The following is a 23,847-nucleotide window of genomic DNA, read 5'->3' as shown; positions in this document are numbered from 1 at the left end:
AGAGGAGATGACAGCGTCGTTCCCGGACATTCATCATCTTCTACCTCCAGCACATTGTTTCTTATGAGAGCAGACATGGTTGCCAAAACCGATACGAAATAGGCAGATCATGTGGCGATGACGACACTACAAGGGACCCCAATCAACAGGGGGTTGATGTCGATGTCTCCTCTCTTCATGCGGTCTTTGTGCTCGGATTCGATGCACTGTATTCCAGCATCACACCTGGATTTCTATGCCTTCCGATTAACAGCTATGGCCTCCAAGCGATTAAGAGGGTCACCGCTTAAACTGGGAAAACATTTGAGATGATTCTGAAAACGAAGTGTCGGATGTCTATGAGTCCTACCTCGAGTTGCTGAAGAAGCTGTCTTTGGGAACCGCTTACCCGACATCCGAATCACATTGCCAATATAGCGAGGAAAACGACGAAGGGTGCAGGTATCGACGCTGTAGATCAGGAGGATTTCGATATGAGGCAACTTGTCCGACCACGAGAGACCGAGGATTCTTTGGAACGATATGATATGGAACGCTTTTAGTTGTCTGATCTGGTGCCGATAAAGGCCCTTTATATGTATGTATGTATGTGTGTCCACACACACACACACATGTATATTACAAACATGCACACACATATAGATCTTTAGCTATCACCACAAATGTTGACATTTTCTTTGTTTTTTTCTATTAATTTAATTTCGTTCAATATGGTAGAATTATACAAAATATTTTCTAAAAGTAAGAAATATTGTAGATTAAAGATGAATTTGTACCTTACTCTAACTTAAATTTCATTACATTTTGTTCCATAAGTTTTTGTTACTGCATTAATTCTGGCGAGGTTTGCGGAGTTATATTTCTATCTTGTATTAAGGAGTAATTGAAACAAAATTAATGAAGAAATAAGAAGTTATAGTACTAAGAAGTCACATCTATGCAGTCATTGCTCTCCTATTTTAATCGTAACTATTTCATACTGAACAAATTTTCTAGAATATCTCGAAATGGAGTGAAGTGCTATTCTTTAGCTACGGGATTTAGAAGTGATCTCGAAAAGTCAATGTTGATATTAAAAATATTAATTCACTGCCGCAGGGAAATGATAACTTTGCATATAAACGTTAACCTCATATCAAGTGACACTGCAGCAAAACAATAGTTACAGAATTCTTAAAAGCGTTTTACCTGGAGATTACACATAGTAAAAGATACAGGCTGCAGGCTGGTCTCAAGAGTCTTTCATAGCTATTTGAAATTATGTACCACACCAGTATTTATCAGACATGCCGAAAGGTTATATATATTTTTAGCGTTTAGTTTGACTGGAAGGGAAAAATATACATAACCATATCGGACAATTAACATTTATTGTGTGCATTTTTATAGCTCTGTGTCCTTAGGCAAGACTGCTAATGGTTTTTTGCTTGAGGTATAATGACTTATGTAGAACTCCAGTTTATTCACTTCCTATAATCAATAGGAATTAACCTCCATCACATATACTCACCTAAACGATTTTTAAGTCAGCAATCATGTCCTGAATCACAAATCTGAATTGAACTACTATTTCATACGCCCGATTTTTGTTTTCTAGCATTTTATTCTTTAATATGTTCTTTTTTGTAATTGTAGGGAAGATTTATCTCTTTTAATGGAATATTTGATATGTCTTTCTTGAACCAGTCTTTGGGAAGTGGTTCAAAGGCTCACGTAACTCAAGGAATTGATATTAGGTAAGTTGATTTTCGTTATTTTGATTTATTGATTCTGAACGGATTTTTACGCCCATAAAAAAAGGAGAAACAGCACTTTTCGTTTCATAGAAAACCATATTAGAAGAATATACTTTAAAACTGTATATGATGTATGCTAGCTCTGCTTATATAATATAATACTTGTGTAATAAAAATAGAGATCTGTAGAACAAGAAGATCGTTGTAAGGTGAATTTGCAACGTGATTTCGATTCTTCATTGAACTTATCACAGTATATTATGTAGGTGTTGCTGTAGAAAAAAAGAAGATAATCATAACAACATATCTCTGTTCTCTAAACAGTAGAACAGTATTGTTTTTGGCGTGCGCAAATATAGAAATAACTGTCAAACTTCACTTTCTTAAAGATATACACATATGACGTATTCCTAATGTAAAGAAAAAAAATGAAAATAGACAGCAAGGCCACAATAAGAATATCTTTGATCTCGTAGGTCTGCACTATAAAAAATGTCCTGGGATAGAAAAAAAAAACAATACTGCAACAGCTGCAGTAGTAACCATAAACGTTTGCTTTTTGTATCAATTCAGGAAAGTTAAAGAAGTAAATAATGTCCTGTTCCACTATATGTGTATTGACAAACTGCAAGGTATATATGTGGATTCAGACAGACGATATAATCGAAGTACGCTCAGCAAACAGGTTCTGGACAACTTCAATCGCTGCTCTCTGCAAATACATGCTATTTTTGAGAAGTCGAAAAAGAAAGCGGTAAGATATTTTTCTATTTTCAGTGTTCTGTCTTTATTCATATTCTCATTAAGTATACAAGAAGTGAACATCGTAAGGGAAGTACATACATTCATGCATGCATGCATCCATATATACACGTATATTGGTGAATATCGTTGGTGGTGCTATTAAGTTATGGCCACAATCGAATGAGTTAAGCCAGTTAAAGTGTATGTATCAATAACGCGTTTCATGTTTTCTGTGCTGTAGTTGTTCACATCTGAAAATTAGAAATTTTAGCTAGATAGCCCCATTCATTCTTTGTTCTGCTATGTTATGCACTTTTAAACAACTGATTATCGCAGAAAGATTTTAACACGCACTGGAACATCTAATAACAAATGTACATGTTAAAAGTAATAAGAAGAGTAACAACTACTGCTGTGAAACAACGGCAGCAAAATTAATAGCTCGCGGGAAATGGGAGCCGAATTACAATATTTGGTGTAAAATCTAACCAGAAGTGTTTGATATAAAAGTGCTACAAATGTATTCTGCTTTAATACACCAGTGCCTGATGTATGTATAAAATGGATATGGGTACATTAGGAGGTATAAGAACTTATTTAAATCCAGCACTGGCTACTCAGTTTATTCGATGTGTTACATCTCTCGTGTTTTTACTAATGGGACTTGTTTTCACAGCATATGGAAGCATAACATATAACCCTTCATAACTTTTTTTTATGTTTTGGAATTTTTGGAAAATCTTATCGAATTTGTATTCTACACAGGGGAATTCACAATACTATGAAAATAATTTTTTAAAAAAATTTTCAAAATTGTTTGTAAAAGGATTTTTACTTTTTAACTTTTCGATCTTTTTTAAAAATCACAGTTTAAAATACGGATAGTCCGAAATTTTGGCTTAAATTCCAACAATAGACCATTAAATTTGTTTATGGGGAGAAAGATGTCGAAAAACATTAATACATCAGACAAGGGATTAAACAAGATTGGTATGAGGTAGTCATGAGATGTGCTAAAAATAACAGCTAGATAGCTCGAATATAAATCCATAAAAAATTTTTAAATTTCAAAAAAAAAAAATAAAGGAATGTGGGGCTATATAGCATGCATTAAGCAGAATTCTGCTGCACATTTTACTGGAAATAGTTGTGCGATAGTTAAGCAAGAAACAAATATGATTCACATGAGGAAAAAAGTATTGATCTATATATTTTTGACTCAAAAGATTAAAGTTTTCTTAAAAAGAAATCAAAAATAATTCTTTTTAATTTTGAGGAGAGGCGAAGGTTGCTTACATCGACTCCAGTACTCGATTGGTACTTATTTTATCGACCCCGAGTGGAGGCGCAATGGCCCAGTGGTTAGGGAAGCGGACTCGCGGTCATAGGTCGCGGTTTCGATTCCCAGACCAAGCGTTGTGAGTGTTTATTGAGCGAAAACACCTAAAAGCTCCACGAGGCTCCGGCAGGGGATGGTGGCGAACCCTGCTGTACTCTTTCACCACAACTTTCTCTCACTCTTACTTCCTGTTTCTGTTGTGCCTGTAATTCAAAGGGTCAGCCTTGTCACACTGTGTCACGCTGAATATCCCCGAGAACTACGTTAAGGGTACACGTGTCTGTGGAGTGCTCAGTCACTTGCACGTTAATTTCACGAGCAGGCTGTTCCGTTGATGGGATCGACTGGAACCCTCGACGTCGGAAGCGACGGAGTGCCAACACACACGCACACATATCGACCCCGAAATGATTGAGAGGCAAAGAAATCTCATTAGAATTTGACCTTAGAATAGAAAAAGACGGAACAAATAATTCTGAGCATTTTGTTCGGCGTGGTAATGATTCTTCCTACTTACCGACTTCAAAGAAATAAATATAATGGCTCAAAATTTTGGCAGAAGGCCAGCAATTTTAGTGGTGGAGTTAAAGAGGAGTACATCAATCCCACTGTTCCACTGGTACTTACTTTATCGACCCCGAAAGGATAAAAAGCGATTACGACCTCGGGTGTATTTGAACTCAGAACGTGAAGACAGACAAAATATACGACAGCATTTTGTTTGGCGTGCAAACGATTCTGCCAGCTCGCTGCCTTAAAGACGTGAAATATGATGAAAATATTTGCTCCTTACTAAATAGATTTTGAACACTAAAGACAAATTTCAGACCGTTCGCAGAACCTACAGTAAAATACATATTATTTATAAGAAATCTGTTTGAATCGAAATTACTCATCTAGTATGATTAACTGATGTAAATAAATGATAAATGCATTATTTCTTATGACCAGTTATGTTCTGAGTTGTGATCGCATCGAGGTCAATTTCGTTTTTCATTGTTTTAAGTTCAATAAAATTAAGTACCGGTTAAGTATTGAGGTTGTTATAACTAATAGGAACTATTCACTAAATTTCAGGCCTTGTGCCTATATTAGAAATGATTATTATCAAGAGTTGCTAAAACATTTTGCAATATATTAGGGGATAAGGCGGCCAGTTGGCAGAAACGTTAGCACGCCGGACGAAATGCTAAGCGGTATTTCGTCTGTCTTTACGTTCTGAGTTCAAATTCCGCCGAAGTCGACTTTGCCTTTTGGGGTCGATAAATTAAGTACAAGTTGCATACTGGGGTCGATCTAATGGACTGGCTCCCTTCCCCAAAATTTCGTGCTTTGTACCTAGAGTAGAAAAGAATATGTTTGGGGATGAATTGTAGAAGGGTCTGAGCACCGGACAAAATGCCTTGCGGTATTTGCTCCGGCTCTATACATTCTGAGTTTAAATCGCCGAGGCCAATTTTGTTTTTTCTTCTTTTCGGGGCCGACAAAATAAAGAAGTCTCAGTGAAATATTGCGATCGATGGTATCAATTAAACCTCTTACCCTAAATTTCAGGTCTAGTTCTTTTATCAAAAATTACTTGGAGGCTCTAAAGACAGTGGAGGCTCTAAAGCTTTAGGAGTGCTGTCAAGTACTGGAATGGATGTCATCAACTAATCACATCCCTTGAAAATTGCTGGCCTTGTAACATAATAAGAAACAATTGTAGGTATGGTGGACTGGCAGAATCGTTTGTATATCGGGTAAAATGCTTTTCTGGCATATTTCTTCAGACTCTTTGCATTCTGAGTACAAAGCTCGCCGGGGTCAACTTTGCTTTTTGGGTCGATAAAATAAGGTACTAATCAAATACTACGCCCAATGGCATCGACAGTCACTCTCCCTCAAAACTGCTATCTTTCTGTGTAAATAAGAAACCGTTATTATGGTTTCTGATTCAGGCACAAGGCCAGCAATCTTGAGAGAAGAAAATTAGGTGATTCCTTCGATCCCAGTACTTGGCACGTACATTATTTCATCAATATCGAAGGGATGAAATGTATTTTACGACTACCTTGTGTCACGTCATGCCTTGTCTGTACTGGTAGAAGCTATTTAGAAGTTTGTCAGATGGACGTTTCTATTTCAGAGGTAGAATTGTTTTCATTTGAGAAGCATGGTTGGGTGTATAGTTTTCTATTTCTTTAGTTTTGACATTTACGATGTCCTCTTCCGTAACCCCGTCAAATGTTGTTTCCGATTCCGCCCTTAGTAAACGTTTTTGCACAGTATGTATCTCTTTAAAATATCATAACCACAATGCTTCAGTTTTTGAATTCACTATATTGAAATCTCACCAGATGATGCTTCCTCGCTGTTCACAATTCTCAATTCTCTCTGTTAGGACTACATTCATTTTTATTTAGTTGTTGATAAAGCAGTTTTGGATGGAGTCGAACTGTTTCTTTTCATTCAATGTCCGTCTTTTAATTTTTCACACCGACGAATTCTTTGTAAGTGTGCGAGAATCTTTCATATCAGAAAATCTTAGAATTCAGATGTTTTGTTTTTATTATACCAAATTTCTCCTGTACTTTGCACATACTTCCTATTTGCACATACTTCTTACAATTGTGTTCTTTCGATATCTATTTCACTATATATTCAGATCACTTTTATAGTCTCTTAGTTTCTGTATACTTGTTTCCATTTTGCTTGCTGGTGCTTTGATATTTGTATATAAGCAAATCTGTTATTTATATAATTTTATTTAACCAGGTACTATTGGCGTTTGTGTTTGCTTTTATTCAGCCTGTGACAGTCCACATTTGCCATTCTAATTGTTACTGCTATTTCATCATTATTTTATACTTGGGAATTAACTTCGTTTCTCTTGTATATAATTTCCACTACTACAACGCCTTAATCTAAGACGTTCCTCATATTCTGTTTCATACATATATTTTGTGTTCTGTTTTTAGCGGCTAGTACAAAGTTGTGGATCTAGAGGTTGGATTTGTGCTTTCGTATTTTTCAATTTTATCCTTATCTTTTGATTATTACCTTCTCAGCATTTATAGCTTGCTTCGATACGTTATTTGCGTTTTCGATCTATCTTCTCAGTTTTTAAGTGTTCTATTTCGATTTCAGATATTTGTTTCGTTTTTGAGAATGTCTTCTTAAGTTATTTGTTTGTTAGAGACCACTATAAGTTTTAGGCCAGGGATACTTTCTCTTCAAAGTTTTCCATGAATATTATCGCGGTTTCGTTTTATTCTTTCGTGGACTGAAGTTGTGAAATATGTACTTTGAAAAGAATTCTTTTCTGGTTAGTTTGAGAAATATTTTTTCTTGGCAATAGTTAGTCCGACTCGCCCCATTTTCGTACTTTTCATGCATAATATTTAAAGTATGTATTCACATATAAAGATAGGTCAGAGTTACGCTGTTTTTATTCTTATTTTCTCTCATATTTTATTGGCTGATTGAATCATTCCGCATTTGATACGCTATGTACTTGAATATGAATGCCCTTGTGCGTTTCTGAAAAAAAAAAGAAACCCAAATACAAACCAAAGTAATTATACCAAGTAGTACTGAAAATGTTTTCCAAATATTACAAAGATATCCTTTAGCATGTTCGCTATTTTACCCTAGAAATTTGAAATTTGAAATTTTTTGCGGAGGGTGAAAGTATTAAGAAGAACAGAACAGTGAGAACATATATATATATGTGTACACAGTTAAAATGAAATTTTACACTTGCAACTGTCTTTTTAGAAAAGCACCCCTCCCTCTCCCCTTCCCCTCTCCCCTTCCCCTCTCCCCTCTCCCCTTCCCCTCTCCCCTCTCCCCTTCCCCTCTCCCCTGTCCCTCTCTCTGTCTGTCTGTCTGTTTATGGCAGTCAACCTATATAGGGAGTCGCAAGACAAATTCAACTTCAGTTTTAATTAAAAAAAAACATCCTGTGTATGCATTGAGCCCACCTTTCTCATTCAACCGCCATTAATTAACGTAAGTGTGTGTGTGTGTACACACAGACACACCCACACATATACGTGCGTTTGTGTGTGTATGAATGCACGTATATATGTATGTTTGTATGTATGTGTGTGTACATTTGTGTGTGAGTGTGTGGCATTGTATAACTAAATTGGATTCGATCCCTCGTGGAAGTAGTTTTACAATCCTACTTCATCAACGTTTTCCATAGAGCAGAAGCAGAACGAACGACTTCTAATATATGCAGAAGAAAGAAATGGATTTTGATGAAAAGATATTTTTTCGTTGCATGCTTAATTCCAAAATTCCTACCGAGTTTTTCAGCGAAGAAAAAGTCTTTATAATTTTATATTAGATGCGAAAATTCACCAAAAATCAATTGAATTATATTTTGTAAGGGCAAAATAAAATTGACGGAACGAATATTTCATTTTAATATTTTCGCTTCCCACAAAGTCTGTTTCTATGCGGATTAAATATTAATATAAGCCTAAAGCTAACCAGCTATCTGTGTCAATTTTGTTTCGTTGAATGAGATTTATTCATCGTTACATACACAAATTCCATACTATGAAAGCTGATTGCTTAATTCCTCAAGATAGTAAGGCAGAATCATATAATTCATAAGCATGATGTATTATTCTGTACATATTCAGATCAACTTAAGGAAAAAAATCAACTTATTTTTGCACGTATATACATCTACACACAAAAATATACGCATCTATATATGTAGTGTCTGTATTTCTCTATCTGTGGAGGTGAAATGGCCCAATGGTTAGGGCAGCGGACTCGCGGTCGTACGATCACGGTTTCGATTCCCAGACCGGGCGTTGTGAGTGTTTATTGAGCAAAAACACCTAAAAGCTCTATGAGGCTTCTCCGACAGGGGGTAATGGTGAACCCTGCTGTACTCTTTCACCACAACTTTCTCTCACTCTTTCTTCCTATTTCTGTTGTACCTGTATTTCAAAGGACCAGCCTTGTCACACTCTGTGTCACGCTGAATATCCCCGAGAACTACATTGAGGGTACACGTGTCTGTGGAGTGCTCACCCACTTGCACGTTAATTTCACGAGCAGGCTGTTCCGTTGATCGGATCAATTGGAACCCTCTCCGTCGTAAGCGACGGAGTGCCAACTACAACGATGTAATCGACTATCCTCCGCCCCACAAATTCCAGGCCTTGTACCTATAATGGAAAGGATTATTGAGTGAGAGAGCAGTGCATGCCATCAAAGTGACACTGGGGTAAAATATACGAAGCCCATTGACTCCTAATTATTATTATTATTATTATTATTATTATTATTATTATTATTATTATTATTATTATTCAGTAGTTTTATTTTTATAACGTGCTTTCACTTCACTACCGAGCGCAGCTCTGTGCGCCTTGGGTATGTGCTGTGGTTTGCTGTGGTGCTCTTATGTTTACTGTATTGAAAGTGTTTTGCGTAGAATGTGTGCAGTACCCAGTAGTGCAATTTTCTGTATGTTATATATATTTGTAAGTCCTGGTGTTTTTGTTATGTATTTGTCTGAATATTTTTTTATTATACCTAAGGCACCTACTATGATAGGAATTGTTTCTGTTTTTAGATTCCACATTCGAGTTATCTCTATTTCCAGGTCTTTGTATTTTGAAAGTTTTTCCATTTCTTTTAGAGAAACGTTGTCATCTGCTGGTATTGAAACATCAATTAGAAGGCATTTTTTTCCTTCATGATCTTTGACAACTATATCTGGTCTATTCGCCTTAATTTCTCTATCTGTGTGTATTGGCATATCCCACAGTATGGTTGCTTTCTCGTTTTCTGTGACCTTTTCTGGCGTGTGTTTATACCATCTTTTTTCTGTTGCTATTCCATAATGTTGGCATAGCTTCCAGTGTATATAGGTCCCCGCTCTGTCATGTCTGTGAATATATTCCTTCTTAGCCAGGACTGGGCAGCCAGAGATAATATGATTTATTGTTTCTTGTCGATCTCCACATATTCTACAGTTACTTGTTATATTTCTTTTCATTATGTGTTTTTGGTAATTTCTGGTGGGGAGGCTTTGGTCTTGTGCAGCAATTAAAAATCCTTCAGTCTCTGCTTTGAGTCCTGAGCTTCTCAGCCATTGCTGGGATTTTTCTCTGTCTATTTCTTTCGCATTTAGTTTAGCCCAGTATTTACCATGTAGGGGCTTTTCTTGCCATCGTTTTATCATGGTCCGTTGCTGTTCTAGTTTTAGTTTGGATTTCATTTGTTTTATAGCTTTTGTTGTTTCTTCTTCTTCTTCTTCGTATTTGTTAGGTAGATTGATTTCTTGTTTGTATTTGTCAGCTTCCTTAAATACTGAAAACAGTTTTTTGTTTTGCTCGTGTTTTGTGGCTATTTGTATTAGTTTCCCTTGCTTCTGGAGTAGGTATTTTTGCAGTCCTATGGTGGTTATTTTATAATAGTTTTCTAGCTGTATAAGACCCCTGCCACCTTCTGTGCGTTGTATATATAGCCTTTCTATGTCAGATTTTGGGTGGTGCATCCTATATCCTGTCATTATTTTTCTTGTTTTCCTGTCTATTTTACATAGTTCGTTTAGTGTCCAGTTAAGGATGTTGTAGCTGTAGCTTATAACTGGGACAGCTAAAGTGTTGATACCCATTATCTTGTTTTTAGCATTGAGCTCTGTTTTTAGTATTGATCTAACTCGTCTATAGTACTCTTTCTTTATTTTTTCTTTCATTTGTGTATGTTGTATCCTATCTAGTTCATTGACTCCTAAATACTTATATGGTTGGCTTTCGTCTAGTTCTCTTATTTCATTGGCTTTATCTAGTGTTATATTGCTACTTTTAACTAATTTTCCTCTTATTATTATTATTATTATTATTATTATTATTATTATTATTATTATTATTATTATTATACTGGAGCGTGATATGATTTGCAATAATTCTGGAACTGACATTTTATTGAATTGAACAACATTTCGGCAGCATTTCTGTTTTTCTCGACTTTAAAACGAGAAAATAATACGCAGAATTGCAGAAATTCAAAATTTTAAACTGGAATATCCTGCGTTCATTTTTAGAAAAACTGTTAACAAGGAAAAAGTAGAAGAACTTGAAAAAAAAAAAGGAAGAAAGCAAGAAAGAACATAGTCAGTCAAAATGATTTGTGTAAATATGATGGAATTCTCCTGTCATTTTTTTTATTCCAGTAGAGCGTGGCTTTAGTAATGCACAGGTATATCTATTCCTCATGTTTTGAGGACTGAAAGGGCAGTGAAATATTTTCTGAGAATGTGTACTTTCAGATGTTACTCAAAATTACAGCTGTTTTACGTAAAATTTCTGGCAATTTCCGTTGAATTACTGCTGATACCATACCCATGCCCATTGCATCTTTTGCTTCTTTTTTCTGATGTGCAACCAACATAAGGCAAGTTGTGTTTGGTGCATTCCACTGCGTGCACATAAATGAAATGCTAACAGATCCTACCTTCTATGAAAATTATAACACTTTTATAATTGTGATGGAGTTGACTTGATACATGTTTTGGCACAATGAACATGGCTTACGTCTCTCGCGGTTGTTTTCGGAGTAAAGCACTCATGAACTCCAATAGATTTTTAATTGGGAGTAAAAGTACTGTTTAATAGTCTACTTATACCTTTATTGCTTCGAAAGGTTTCAATATGCAGAAAAGTTCTTTAACACAGAACCAATATCACATTTAATTAAGAATTATTTTCTCTCCAAAGATTACTCGTGTGTACAAGTATATTGTTATAATTTTTGGTTTAAGATACAGCATGTCTGAAATATTTATGTAGAATAAAAAAAATATATATCTCAATCCCATTTTGACCTTTTCCCATCTATTTTATTTGTAAAATTAAGATCAGATTAAGTTTCAACAGGTTTTATTTTGTTCGGTTTTAGTGATGAGAAGCTTCAACATACCCTGTTTGGTAGCTTTTAATAAGCAAATTCAGGGCACGCATGTTTCTGTAATATAATATTGCAATGCCACATTTTTGTACATTTTATGTGGAGATAGGGTTGAATCGGTCCATCACTTAGTTTATTTACACGTAAAGCAAATCAATGCGAGAAGTCCGACGGATTTCTTTACACACAACCCCACCACACACACATGTAGTGAGCACACGCATGCATGTTTCGAAGCATATAATTTAGCTGCTGTGGCGAAACTCAGTAACTGTTTCATTTCTTATAAATTCATATCTGGATATGTATGTATGCAATTTTATATGTCTATTTATGATATTTTCTTTAATGTCATGAATTATTTCATCGGTCCCCGTTTATTAGTACTGTTTACTGATTGTTGGCACCCCATCGCTTACGACATCGTGGGTTCCAGTTGATCCGATCAACGGAACAGCCAGCTCGTGAAATTAACATGCAAGTGGCTGAGCACTCCACAGACACGTGTACCCTTAACATAGTTCACGGGGATATTCAGCGTGATACAGTGTAACAAGGCTGACCCTTTGAATTAAAGGCACAACAGAAACATGAAGTAAGAGTGAGAGAAAGTTGTGGTGAAAGAGTACAGCAGGGTTCGCCACCATCAGCTGCCGGAGCCTCGTGGAACTTTAGGTGTTTTCGCTCAATAAACACTGACAACGCCCGGTCTGGGAATCGAAACCGCGATCTTGTGACCGCGAATCCGCTGCCCTAACCACTGGGCCATTGCGCCTCCACCCACTGTTTACTGATAGGAAACTGGTAAAAGGCAAACTAGATACCTATGTGATTTGAGCTCACGAAGTGGATGGACAGGCTAAATAATCCACCTTATATGTTTCATTGCTTGAAACTGCCTATAAAATGAACAGCTTAGAATCATGTCACGTTGAAATTAAACAACGTTTGCTATATTTCACCAACCCTATTTGATTATTTGGAAAACATCGAAATATATTTCAATGAAGTATAAAGGCCAGAACAAATATAATAAAATAAAATAAATAAAAACAAAAACATATACATTTTCCAAATTAGAATTACATTAAAAAATATTATCTACAAAATTTGTTGTCAAATTATTTAAAATAAGTTCATAATATAAACATCAATGTCACATTAAAATATAATTCGCTACAATACAACTTCTCCGTTGTGGTTTGATGTCCTCTAATCATATTTTAGATTAAACTATAAAATTATCGATTTTGTGCATAGACGTAATGTCTCCCATTCATATGGGAAGACTAATCTTGTTTGTCGTTCATTTAGCTTGAAAGTAAAATCCGAATATTTAGCTTTTATTTTTATTTTGGACTGTGATTCTGGAGTATATAACTGTTTGAGTAGATTCTTTATGTGCGCACGGTAGTCTTTTTGTATTTGTTTAAAACCTATCTCAAATATATTAACAATTTGAACTGCAGCGTTCGTTTTATTTGCTTAAGAGTTAAATTTAGGCTTCTTTTCAGTAGGCAACAAATATCCCTACTTTAGTTCAGGACGTATTATGAATTGAATCAATACTTTGTTGTAATGAGTTCATTTTGGGATTCAAATTGTGTATTTGTTTGAGAGGGAACACTTTTGCTCTAAACAAACTTAAAAACTATCATGAATTTTAATCCCAACCAAATGACATCACTGACTCTTTTGCCTATGTGAAAAAGAATCTTTCCTGACATTATTATTGCTGTTGTTGTTGAGCCTACGATGAATGCACGCTGTTTGAGAAAACTTATGATAAAAGACGACGTATCAATTGTGACAATCGTACCAGTTTGTATATGAGTGATTACAATCCCCCTTGTATAGTTTTTAAGACGTTTGGATGTGATATGAAAGAAATCTGGTTGTTATATTTAACGCATAGAGCAACCGGGTGGAGACTCCTTCTGCTTCTTCTTTAAATACATTAATAAATTTATGTTAGGTAATTATACCATGTGGTAGCAAAACTGTTTTCTAAAACTGCAACGTCCTTAGAAAGTAGAATCCAGAAATGTATATAAATATTAAATATATTGTACAACTTTTTCTTGTAAAACAAAATAACTGAATGAGAATGAATGTGGTGTAGCTCCTAGTTTGATGGATGTGATTTTATATCCACTGTAAGTATTTCATTCTTTCTCTGTTTCAGAGCTCACTAATTTATGTGTCTGTTTACCAAGTTAAAAAGAACTGAAAAACAGGTTATCCGATAAAAGTTCCTTTTTGTACTTTAGGATCCGTAAGGATGACAAGAAATAAACATCAGTTTTATAATGTGCATGCTGAATAGTATGGGTATATAGGAAGCGTGAAGCCTCAATCAAGTCGTTCTGACTACTAGAAAGAGGTGCGGAATCCCCCTGAAGTATCAATATACCGTCTTCAAAATAAAAAAGTTTACATCGGTTAATGTATACTCAAATCAGAGAAGACGATATGGACATGGGAACACAGCGCTGAGTATAGATTTTCACTGTAATTTCATCTTATATATACATATATATATATATATATATATATATATATATATATATATATATATATATATATATATATATATATATATATATATATATATATATATAATGCGATACGCTTATACTTTTTTGCGAATAACACTCAATCATTTGAAGAAGGAAGAAAGGAGACAAAAGAAAGCGAATGATGGTGGAAAGATAAAAAATACCAAACCACATACACAGGAATTCGAACACGCATACACAAATGCAACCATACACACACACACACACACACACACACACACACACACACACACGCGCATACGCGCGCACACGCACACACGCATACGCGCGCGCACACACAACACGAATTTAGAGGGATATATTAACTTGGCGGGTACCGTGGTAGCTCTGTTATGTTCCAGGTTACCATTAACCGCATTGATTAGTAGTTAACGTCTATGTTGTCAGTCACATTGTAAATTCCTCCAATGGGTAATTCCATGTTCGCTTCACTGGATTCTAATGTCTCGAATGTAAATTTGCAGTAATTATAACGATAAATAATATGGAGAATGGTGCATCATCAAAATTAATCTCTTTTTATTTTACGTTATGACTTACAACATTGCTGTATGTCATACGGCAATGAACCAACAGACTCATACCCAAACGGACACACAGAAATATATACATTTGCACACAAATACACGCAAGCATATTCGTTCATATTCTGACATACGTATTCACTCATATATGCACATAAACACATGCAAACCAAACTGAAATACTGACATTAAATGGAACGTACCATTTGAAGCTTTTGAATTGGCCCCACTTCATGATTTACTTTCTAAATAATTCGACACGAGCTCTAAATTATTCGACACGGGCTGGGGTTTTTTTTTTTGCTTATCTTTTTTTTTTTGTATTATTGGAATGTCCATTCATTGTCTCCTTTGTTTCATAATGCTTAATTGTTTTTATGTTCACAAATTCTGATGATCTGATCAAATAAATTTTCTCTTTTTCTCATTGGTAAACATAATATAATATAATATAATATAATATAATATAATAGTATATACTAGCTGGATCCGTGAAAAATTCACGGAAAACATAAAGAATGTATAGAAATATTAATATTTTTAAGTCTCTCTAAATGAGACTGCGGCAGCAGTACTAGAAATTAATAGTTATCGCCAAGCCAAGATGGCTGTCCTAAAAATAGGACGAATGCTGCCGTTGATTAGCCCCAAGAGGCTAGCGCCTCTAGCTAGCTATGTGACACACGAATCTGTGTCCAATATAACCTTCGAACAGGGGAGGTCAGCCGCTTCCCCTTGCTAGTCTGGCATCTACAGACTAGTTTCGAGGTATTGCCTTTTATCAATGTAGAGCATAATGTAAAAAACGTAAGCATCTGCAAACAGTGTACTGATGCCATGAGAAATGTTTGCATATTATGACTGTCTTTCTTTACGTTCTGAGTTCAAATTCTGCCGAGATCGCCTTTACCTTTCGTTCAGATATCACTTCAATGGTGAATTCTTCGCTTTTTTTTCCCAAGGCTAAGCCAGGGTTACTCAGATCACCAAGCTACAATATACAGATACCAAAATTTCACCAGGATATTCACAAATACACACAGTTAATGAACACCAGTTCATTCAAGACCACATCTTCAGATTCCGAAATGACAAAATACTCGCACAAACTTCTCCAACATCTATCGTTCACTATATCAGCACCACTGTCTCGAACATTTAGGCAATTACCCTGAAGTTTAAGCCAATTAGCCCTTTTGACAGAACATTTACTAATCGTTATTGACGGTCCTAAGATGACCTGGCGCTATAAATTTAGCGCAGTTCATGCTGGTTTCGAAAGAATTATACCATCCTAGGGACAAAGATATTTTGTTTTTAGAATAAAAGAGTTAGGATATTACAACTTAGGTGAATGGATTCATCTGGAGATTGTAATAGCGATGTGATATGGACATAAAAATAAAACTCAAGTCTGTCTCGCGCATACATAGTCAATTGGCCGTAGATTTGTCCGGTTTCTCAGGCATATAAGTGACTTAGGATCTATTTCAAAACGGGGGCACCAGTATTTTCTTAATGAAACACTAACGAAACACTTTGAAACTTGGGACACTGGTAGAATGTGTCATATAAAACATCTTTTACTCTTAGTCTTCTTAACAAAAAAACGTACATCGCAAGTTATTCCATGTTAAAGTTGTCGTATTTCTGTAATTTCAACCAATCACTGACGTCTATTCAGCTGAATAGAGTTACTGCTGGGCGGTCATAAAAATGTTATTCCCTGTGACATATTTCATCCGGTTTAATCGTAATTTATACGCATATATTGTTTACATAATAAATTACGCTGTGCGTATCTATGTGTGTAACAATTTTAGAGTTCGGATTCTAGAGTTAGGGTTAGTTTTAGAGTTAGGGTTAGGGTTAACAGTCTAGTTAGGGTTAGGGTTAGGGTTAGGGGATTAATACGATATACACCGTTACAGCGCTAACTGTTTTCAACTGAATAGACGTCAGTGATTAGTAGAAATTATCGAAATTAGGCAATTTTTTACATGAAATAAATTCGAATACAAAAATTTTTTTCTGTTCTATAACACAAAATAGATAAGTATACGAAGTTTGAAAGTCTTTCAGTACCAAAAACACTACATAAAACATAAATGAAAACTGGTGCCCCCGTTTTGAAATAGATCCGTGACTTAGGACGTGATTTGTCACACTGGGCGTTAAAAATTTCAGCTAAGCAGACTTCGACTTGTTCTATGAATCTCAGTTTTATAAATCAATATAATATTGATTTAAAGCCTCGTATTACATTGCACAGTCAGTTCGATCTGCCATATACATTACTGGATTTATTTAATCGAACTAACATGGATAAACGGTAAATTGAACTCTGAACGAAAAAAAGAGACAAGTACGTACCAACATTCCTGCCACTCCACCATCCTATAGATGAATAAACTATCTAATATTTATCATAGCTTTCGTTTACCAGATGAACAACAACTCTTTGACCCTATTACACCAACTATTCAAATCTCAGATCTTTTCAAATAAACTTCAAACAACTGCGATTACAACGATGATGGCAACGACTGTGAAAACTATCTTGTTTGCCTTAACAGTTCTTACGTTAGAATTCCAACACACTAAAAACAGCATTCGCGTATACGTCCAGTCCTTATTACATGAAAGCGTTTTAGAAACTTACCGACCTTCCGATCTCTAAATGCAAAAGACTACAAACGTGACCTTTTCTTCGCGTAAAACATCAAGCAGCCGCAGTATCTCGTTGTGTAACAACATCAGAAAATGTCTAGCTAACGGTAACGACAGTCGCCAATTTATACGAATAATGGAAAGAAGAAAGAACAAAGATCTTTTTGTTTCTCTCGGTTAGCAACCGATTTCTTTTATATGCTGCCAAACTCTTCTTTTGTTCATCAGAGTTAAATTCATACGATTTTAATTACAGTTAACACCTGGATGTCGCACATCTATTAATTCATAGTCGACAGTAACGATATTTTATTTACCACAATCAATCTTCACTGTATTCTTCAATTGTCTCTCGACAAAGCAGAATCTGGCATAACGTTTCCATTTCCCCCACCATCATCACTAGCATCGCCTCCGCCGCCGTCGCGCTGCCATCACCATGGCCACTCTAGCAAATATCAACCAAGCAAACATCCACCATCAGCATCCCTACCAGCATCATTATCCCCCACCCACTATCATTTACACCCCCATCCCACCATCATTAACAACCTCACCCCCACCATCAACACCACCAAGTTATTGTTGTTGTTGTTGTTTCTTCTTCTTCTTCTTCTTCTTCTTTTTCTCTATTTCATTGGACATGATGTCGGTAATTAACATGAAATTAATTAATCAGACAGTATGTAGTTTTCTTTGGAATCATCTGCCTTACTCAGTCAAAAACTATTTGTGTCTCCATTGTTCCTCTCTTGATTTTTCTATAAATGAATTGTGAGGTCAGTATTACCAATATTATGTTATGAGGCAAGAAATTTCAGCTAATTAAAATTACCCGTGGGTTCAGCAGAAAGTATATGCTTAACGATCAAGTCTTGTCAGGAATTAAAGGTATTTAAAAATAAATATTCATTTTAATCTGTTTAATTTAGAATTACAAATTACGATGCATTGGTTTCGTTCTTGGTTAGACTAAACGACAAGGATCAATTAGATTTATGATCAAAAGACATTGCAGTCTTTTGCTTTTACATCATCCAGTCTACCCTTATTTGATTTGAAGGAGATTTCACTTCTATATCTGTTAGTCCAAAGAAACAGATACTGTATATATCCTTATAATCTTATATGTATGTATGTTTCTATGTATCTATCTCTGTGTGGAGGTGAAATGGCCCAGTGGTTAGGGCAGCGGACTCGCAGTCATAGGATCGCGGTTTCGATTCTTAGACCGGGCGTTGTGAGTGTTTATTGAGCGAAAACACCTAAAGCTCCACGAGGCTCCGGCAGGGGATGGCGGCGAACCCTGCTGTACTCTTTCACCACAACTTTCTCTCACTCTTACTTCCTATTTCTGTTGTGCCCGTAATTCAAAGGGTCAGCCTTATCACACTGTGTCACGCTGAATATCCCCAAGAAGGGTACACGTGTCTGTGGAGTGCTCAGTCACTTGCACTTTAATTTCACGAACAGGCTGTTCCGTTAATCGGATCAACTGGAACCCTCGACGTCGCAAGCGACGGAGTGCCAACGATCTATCTCTGTATATATATATATATATATATATATATATATATATATATATATAAATAATCAATAAGAATACCGGATCTTTAAACCAAATTTTTATTTTTAAATTATTAGATTGTATTAAAATGCGTATATTGCTTTCAAAATTATTTCAATAATAAATAAAAACTAAAATTTAAGATGAAAACTTACAAGAGAGAAGATGCGTAATTAAAGTTTCCTAAGAAGAACCGTGCTCAAAAATCAGATCTTCAATAGACTTCATAGCAAAATCATATATGTGTATATATATATTTATGCATGCTTTAGCTATTTGCTTTTCGCATTATTTCTTTTCTCTGCATTTTTCACTTGCCTATTTTGAACCGTTCATCGTCGTTTGCTCATTGCTTCTACCTATGGTTTGAGAGAAATAGAGTGAGAGAGAGAAATACCAGTAAAAATAGAGGGAAACAATGCAGTTATATCATAAATCATCACAATGTTTCTGTGGAAATAGTATACTGGGTGTTTAATCTATTTGCCACACCTGCGTTGGCACTAAATCGTCTAAGAGACTCCTCAAAAGGCAGGGTAGATTTCTTCACAGCTGTATGGGGTGAATGTCTTTTATAAAATCACAACAAATCTGCAACAACCTAGAATTTCAATGCATGAGAACTACTCATTAAATAATATAAACATTGTCAGTTTTACTTCAGGTTAGTATTAATATTAAATAGCTCCTTACTATGAAGTCATTGAAAGTTAATGCTGAGATGCAGCGTTAAATGTAAATCGTTAGTGCGTGATGTGATCAAAATTGAATGCATTATAAATATAGGAGCTGGAATAGCTTGCCTTCTTTTCTCCCACAAATGTTAACAGTCATTCAAGATGTCATACACAATTGAGAATCTAAATTTAATGTGCTATAAAAATTAATATTGTAACAATTACTAACGTGTAAGGGAAACAGACTTTGGCTATTTTAATTGATAAATGAATGAATATAATGATATTGGTGGCAAACTGAAACTGCTATAGAGAATCCTTCCAAATTGTAGTTATTTCTATTCTCGTGCGCGCTCTTACTGATTGTGCATAAACTTCAGAGGCAGAATTGGCTCCAATATGTTGGTCTCTGAATGCAGTGAGCTGGTAGAATCGTTAGCACGCCAGGCAAAATGCTTAGCGGAATCTCGTCCGCCTTTAAGTTCTTAGTTTAAATTTTCCCGAGGTCGACTTCGCCTTTCATCATTTTGAGGTTGAAAAAAATAAATACCAGTTAAACACGGGGGGGGGGGGTCTAATTGACTTATCCACTAGTTCATCGAATTTGCTGGCCTTGTGCCAAAGTTTGAAACCAATATGTTGACCTCTTAAAAGACGGCCAAGCACAGCAGAAGCGTTAAAGTATCGGAAAAAATTACTTGCGTTGTTTCTTTCCGCTGTTTACGCTTTGAATCCAAATCTTGCAGAAGGGAGGTTTGCTTCTCATCCTGTCGGAATCGATAGAATAAAGTACCAGTGTTGAAGAACTCGTTTGAATGTCTCTCTCCAAATTGCTGGATTTGTGGTAAATTATTAATAATTTGGTTGATCTTTTAAATACAAACGAAGTGTTTGACAGTTTCCGAAATCTCACATATACATATACATATGCATATATCCGACTGTATATATGTATATATATATATACACTCCACACACAAACGTTTATATGAAATGTTGAATTCTAAAGTAGATGTATGACTAATGATTTTCTGGTAGTGAAGCAGTCAACTTAATCTAGCCTGCTACTTGATAAGTATACAGCTTATCGAACTCTAGGAGGATAAAGTGCGAAGTGATCTTTATCTGAACCCAGAATACAAACTGCTGAAAACAAATATTACACGAACATAATTTCCACTAACGTATCTCAACCCACATATCTATCACTAGCCAACCGTCATCGTTGTCTTTTATTCACACTCAGTTTACACATTGTAGAAATAGAATTATACTTTATAATCTTATGGTAAATTTTAAACGCAAACATGAGACCATTTTTGGAATTTGGAGTCATGCAATTAATTATTAAAAAAAAAAGCCTACAACATTTCATGTTCATTAAATTCAAATTCCAACCGCCCTACCGTGCTTTTCATCAATCCAGATTTGTTTTTGTGCTATCAAAATATAATTCGGGGAGTTCTTTTTGTTGTAATTTTACCTCTTACAGAATCGGCAATTGCATAGTTAAAATAAACATGTAATAAAAGATATGGTAATAGGAGATAATATTGAAAATTTATTTTTGTGTTCCCTTCATCATTTTCGTAAAATATATCTCTCGTATACTTGCAAAATAAGAGCATATATTTGATTTGTACTAAAGATCCACTACTCTTTTAACATGAGAAATTTTACTGTAGTAATTTTCAGAAAAGTTTTTGTCGTACATTCTTAAAGTTTTGAAATATTTGAAAACAATATGTATACAAACATCATAAATACACACATACATGCTTAACACAAACACACAGACACACACACACACACACACACACACACACACACACACATACACACACACACACACACACACACACACACACACACACACACAGAGCATAATACACGTGCACACAGAAACACACGCGCGTAAATGTATATAGAATTTGTTTTTTTCTTGACAAGAACGCAAAGAGGAAGAATCCGTCACGAAGCGCTGGAAAATTAATGAAGAATTACATCCGTGAACATGGAGTCCTTTTCAACTGTATTGTACAAAGCTCAAGCAACAGTAAGATGCATGCTGTTCTTTCCTATTGGGTTGTTGGGTAAGTTTACTGAATAATTTGCCGATTCAGAGAGCTTTTGTTGTAGAGCTTGCAAGATTAAGTTGTGTCACTATCGCATTATATTTTCAGCTCCAGTTTGAAACTGACTCACTCCAAATACACTCACAACCGTAAACTCTCTGGTGGCCTGTCTCCCTGTCTGTCTCAGTATATATATATATATATATATATATATATATATATATATATATATAAATATATATATATATATATATATATATATATATATATATATATGTATGTGTGTGTGTGTGTATGAATGTGTGTTTGTGTATGTATCATGTATAAATATACGAGGTCTGATCAATATGTATCCGGACTGTTGCCATAATAACGAAGCTAAAGCATTCACAGTGAAGCCGCTCGGCCTGGATTGACCTTGAACCGTGTTGTGCATGCGCAATAAGTTTCAACGTTCCAGCTCACTTCCGCTGTTTACAGCCAAGTTTGGAACGAACGTATGTAGCTTGTGATCATCGAATTGACTATGACAGAGGAAGTTGTCATGGTGATAACTACTTAGTGACCTGCACAAAGTTGCAGAAAGTGTATGGAGAGGAGTGTATGAGTCGCACAAAAGTGTGCGAGGGGTTCAGATGTTTTCAAGATGGCCGTAAAAATGTTGATATTGACGAATGTTCTGAGAGACCTACGACCAAAAAAACTGAGAAAAGCATCGCAGATGTGGGCGCAACTGTGAGGGGAATTCATCGAATCACCATCCGTGCGATTAGTTACGGTTCAGTTCAGTCCATTGTCACTGAAGATTTGGGTATGAGATACGAGTCCGCCAAGTTTGTGTCCAAACTGCTTTCGGCTGACCAAGAGGACACTCGCGTTTCATTTGCGCATGATCTCCTTGATTGTGTCGAGAACGATGTAAACATTATGAAAACTTTGCGTTAGATAAAAGGAGAAACTGATGAAACGGATTTGGTTAATTTCTGCTCTATGGTACCCGACATTAGTTTTTAATATATACTTTTTAACATAAACACCTTATTCAATGTTAGAAGGCTATAGTCAATTGAATCGAATAATAACTTTTTTAAACTCGGGACATTAAGAACCGTAAGTTAATATTGCAATCCACTTTGTTCAACACACTGCCAATTTACCGTCTTTAGACCTACAAGTATACTTGAATATTTTTTATATGAAATTCTACATATACATTTACTGGAACTACAATTTTGACTGATGTAATAACGAATCGGATGTTTCATAATACCTGAAATGGTTTACGGTATAAAATGAAGGTCAATGATAATGCCGCAAGAACATAAGAATAACAACAATAACGGCTATCACAATAAAAATAAATCCGACTACAATTTCAATTACGGTAACGACACCAATAAGATTATTTTTAGTATAAGAATAATATCGATAATTTACTACTACTACTACTACTACTGCTACTGCTGCTACTGCTGCTGCTACTGCTGCTGCTGCTGCTGCTACGGACTATTATTATTTATTATCGTTGAGTGAGAGAGCAGTGCATGCCATTCAAGTGACACTGGGATACAAATATACGAAGCCATGTAAACTAGTATACACATCATGACCACCTATCTGATCAGGGTACATCAGTCACATGTAGCATATTATTTGATCATTTTCAGATACCAGAGGCCTGACAGTTTTATTGAAGAGCATTGCATGTTGAGTGTAGATTGTAAGGGCATGATAGTGCCGTCAGCACTGTCTGCCTGAGATGCGCATTGATTGAGAAAACCGTCCTTCACTCGCTCGTAAAGGACTCGAGCATTGCTACCTTGTGCAGTTAGGTTGAACAGCTGCTATTACGGATGCGGTTATCGGTTAATTACATTGTAACGATCGCACCGGTGCTTTCATTTATCCTGGATAGACAGACAGTTTTTCTCTGTCTGGTAGTTCAGGCGAAAGAGTTGTATGGTAGAAACGACTTAAGAGACCGAAAGCAGACACTTCCTTTTCGGCCAAACT

General features: G+C 35.6%; 1 protein-coding gene across 1 annotated transcript in view; it reads left to right on the top strand.

Moving 5' to 3' along the window:
- The window catches only part of LOC106870461 (protein inturned), a 121,869-nt gene that overhangs the window by 96,411 nt on the left and 1,611 nt on the right, over positions 1-23,847 (top strand). The window contains exons 15-17 of the mRNA XM_089349751.1: positions 1,636-1,736; positions 2,310-2,490; positions 21,710-21,852. Of these exons, the coding sequence (XP_089205877.1) occupies positions 1,636-1,736; positions 2,310-2,490; positions 21,710-21,852 (425 nt within the window). The remainder of the gene's footprint in view (positions 1-1,635; positions 1,737-2,309; positions 2,491-21,709; positions 21,853-23,847) is intronic.

Source organism: Octopus bimaculoides, chromosome 3 (genome assembly GCF_046866305.1).
Source record: "Octopus bimaculoides isolate indiv1 chromosome 3, ASM4686630v1, whole genome shotgun sequence".
In the NCBI taxonomy this organism is placed as follows: Eukaryota; Metazoa; Mollusca; class Cephalopoda; order Octopoda; family Octopodidae; genus Octopus; species Octopus bimaculoides.
The sequence above is the reverse complement of the archived record's forward strand: the minus strand, read 5'-3'. Positions and strand labels throughout refer to the sequence as shown.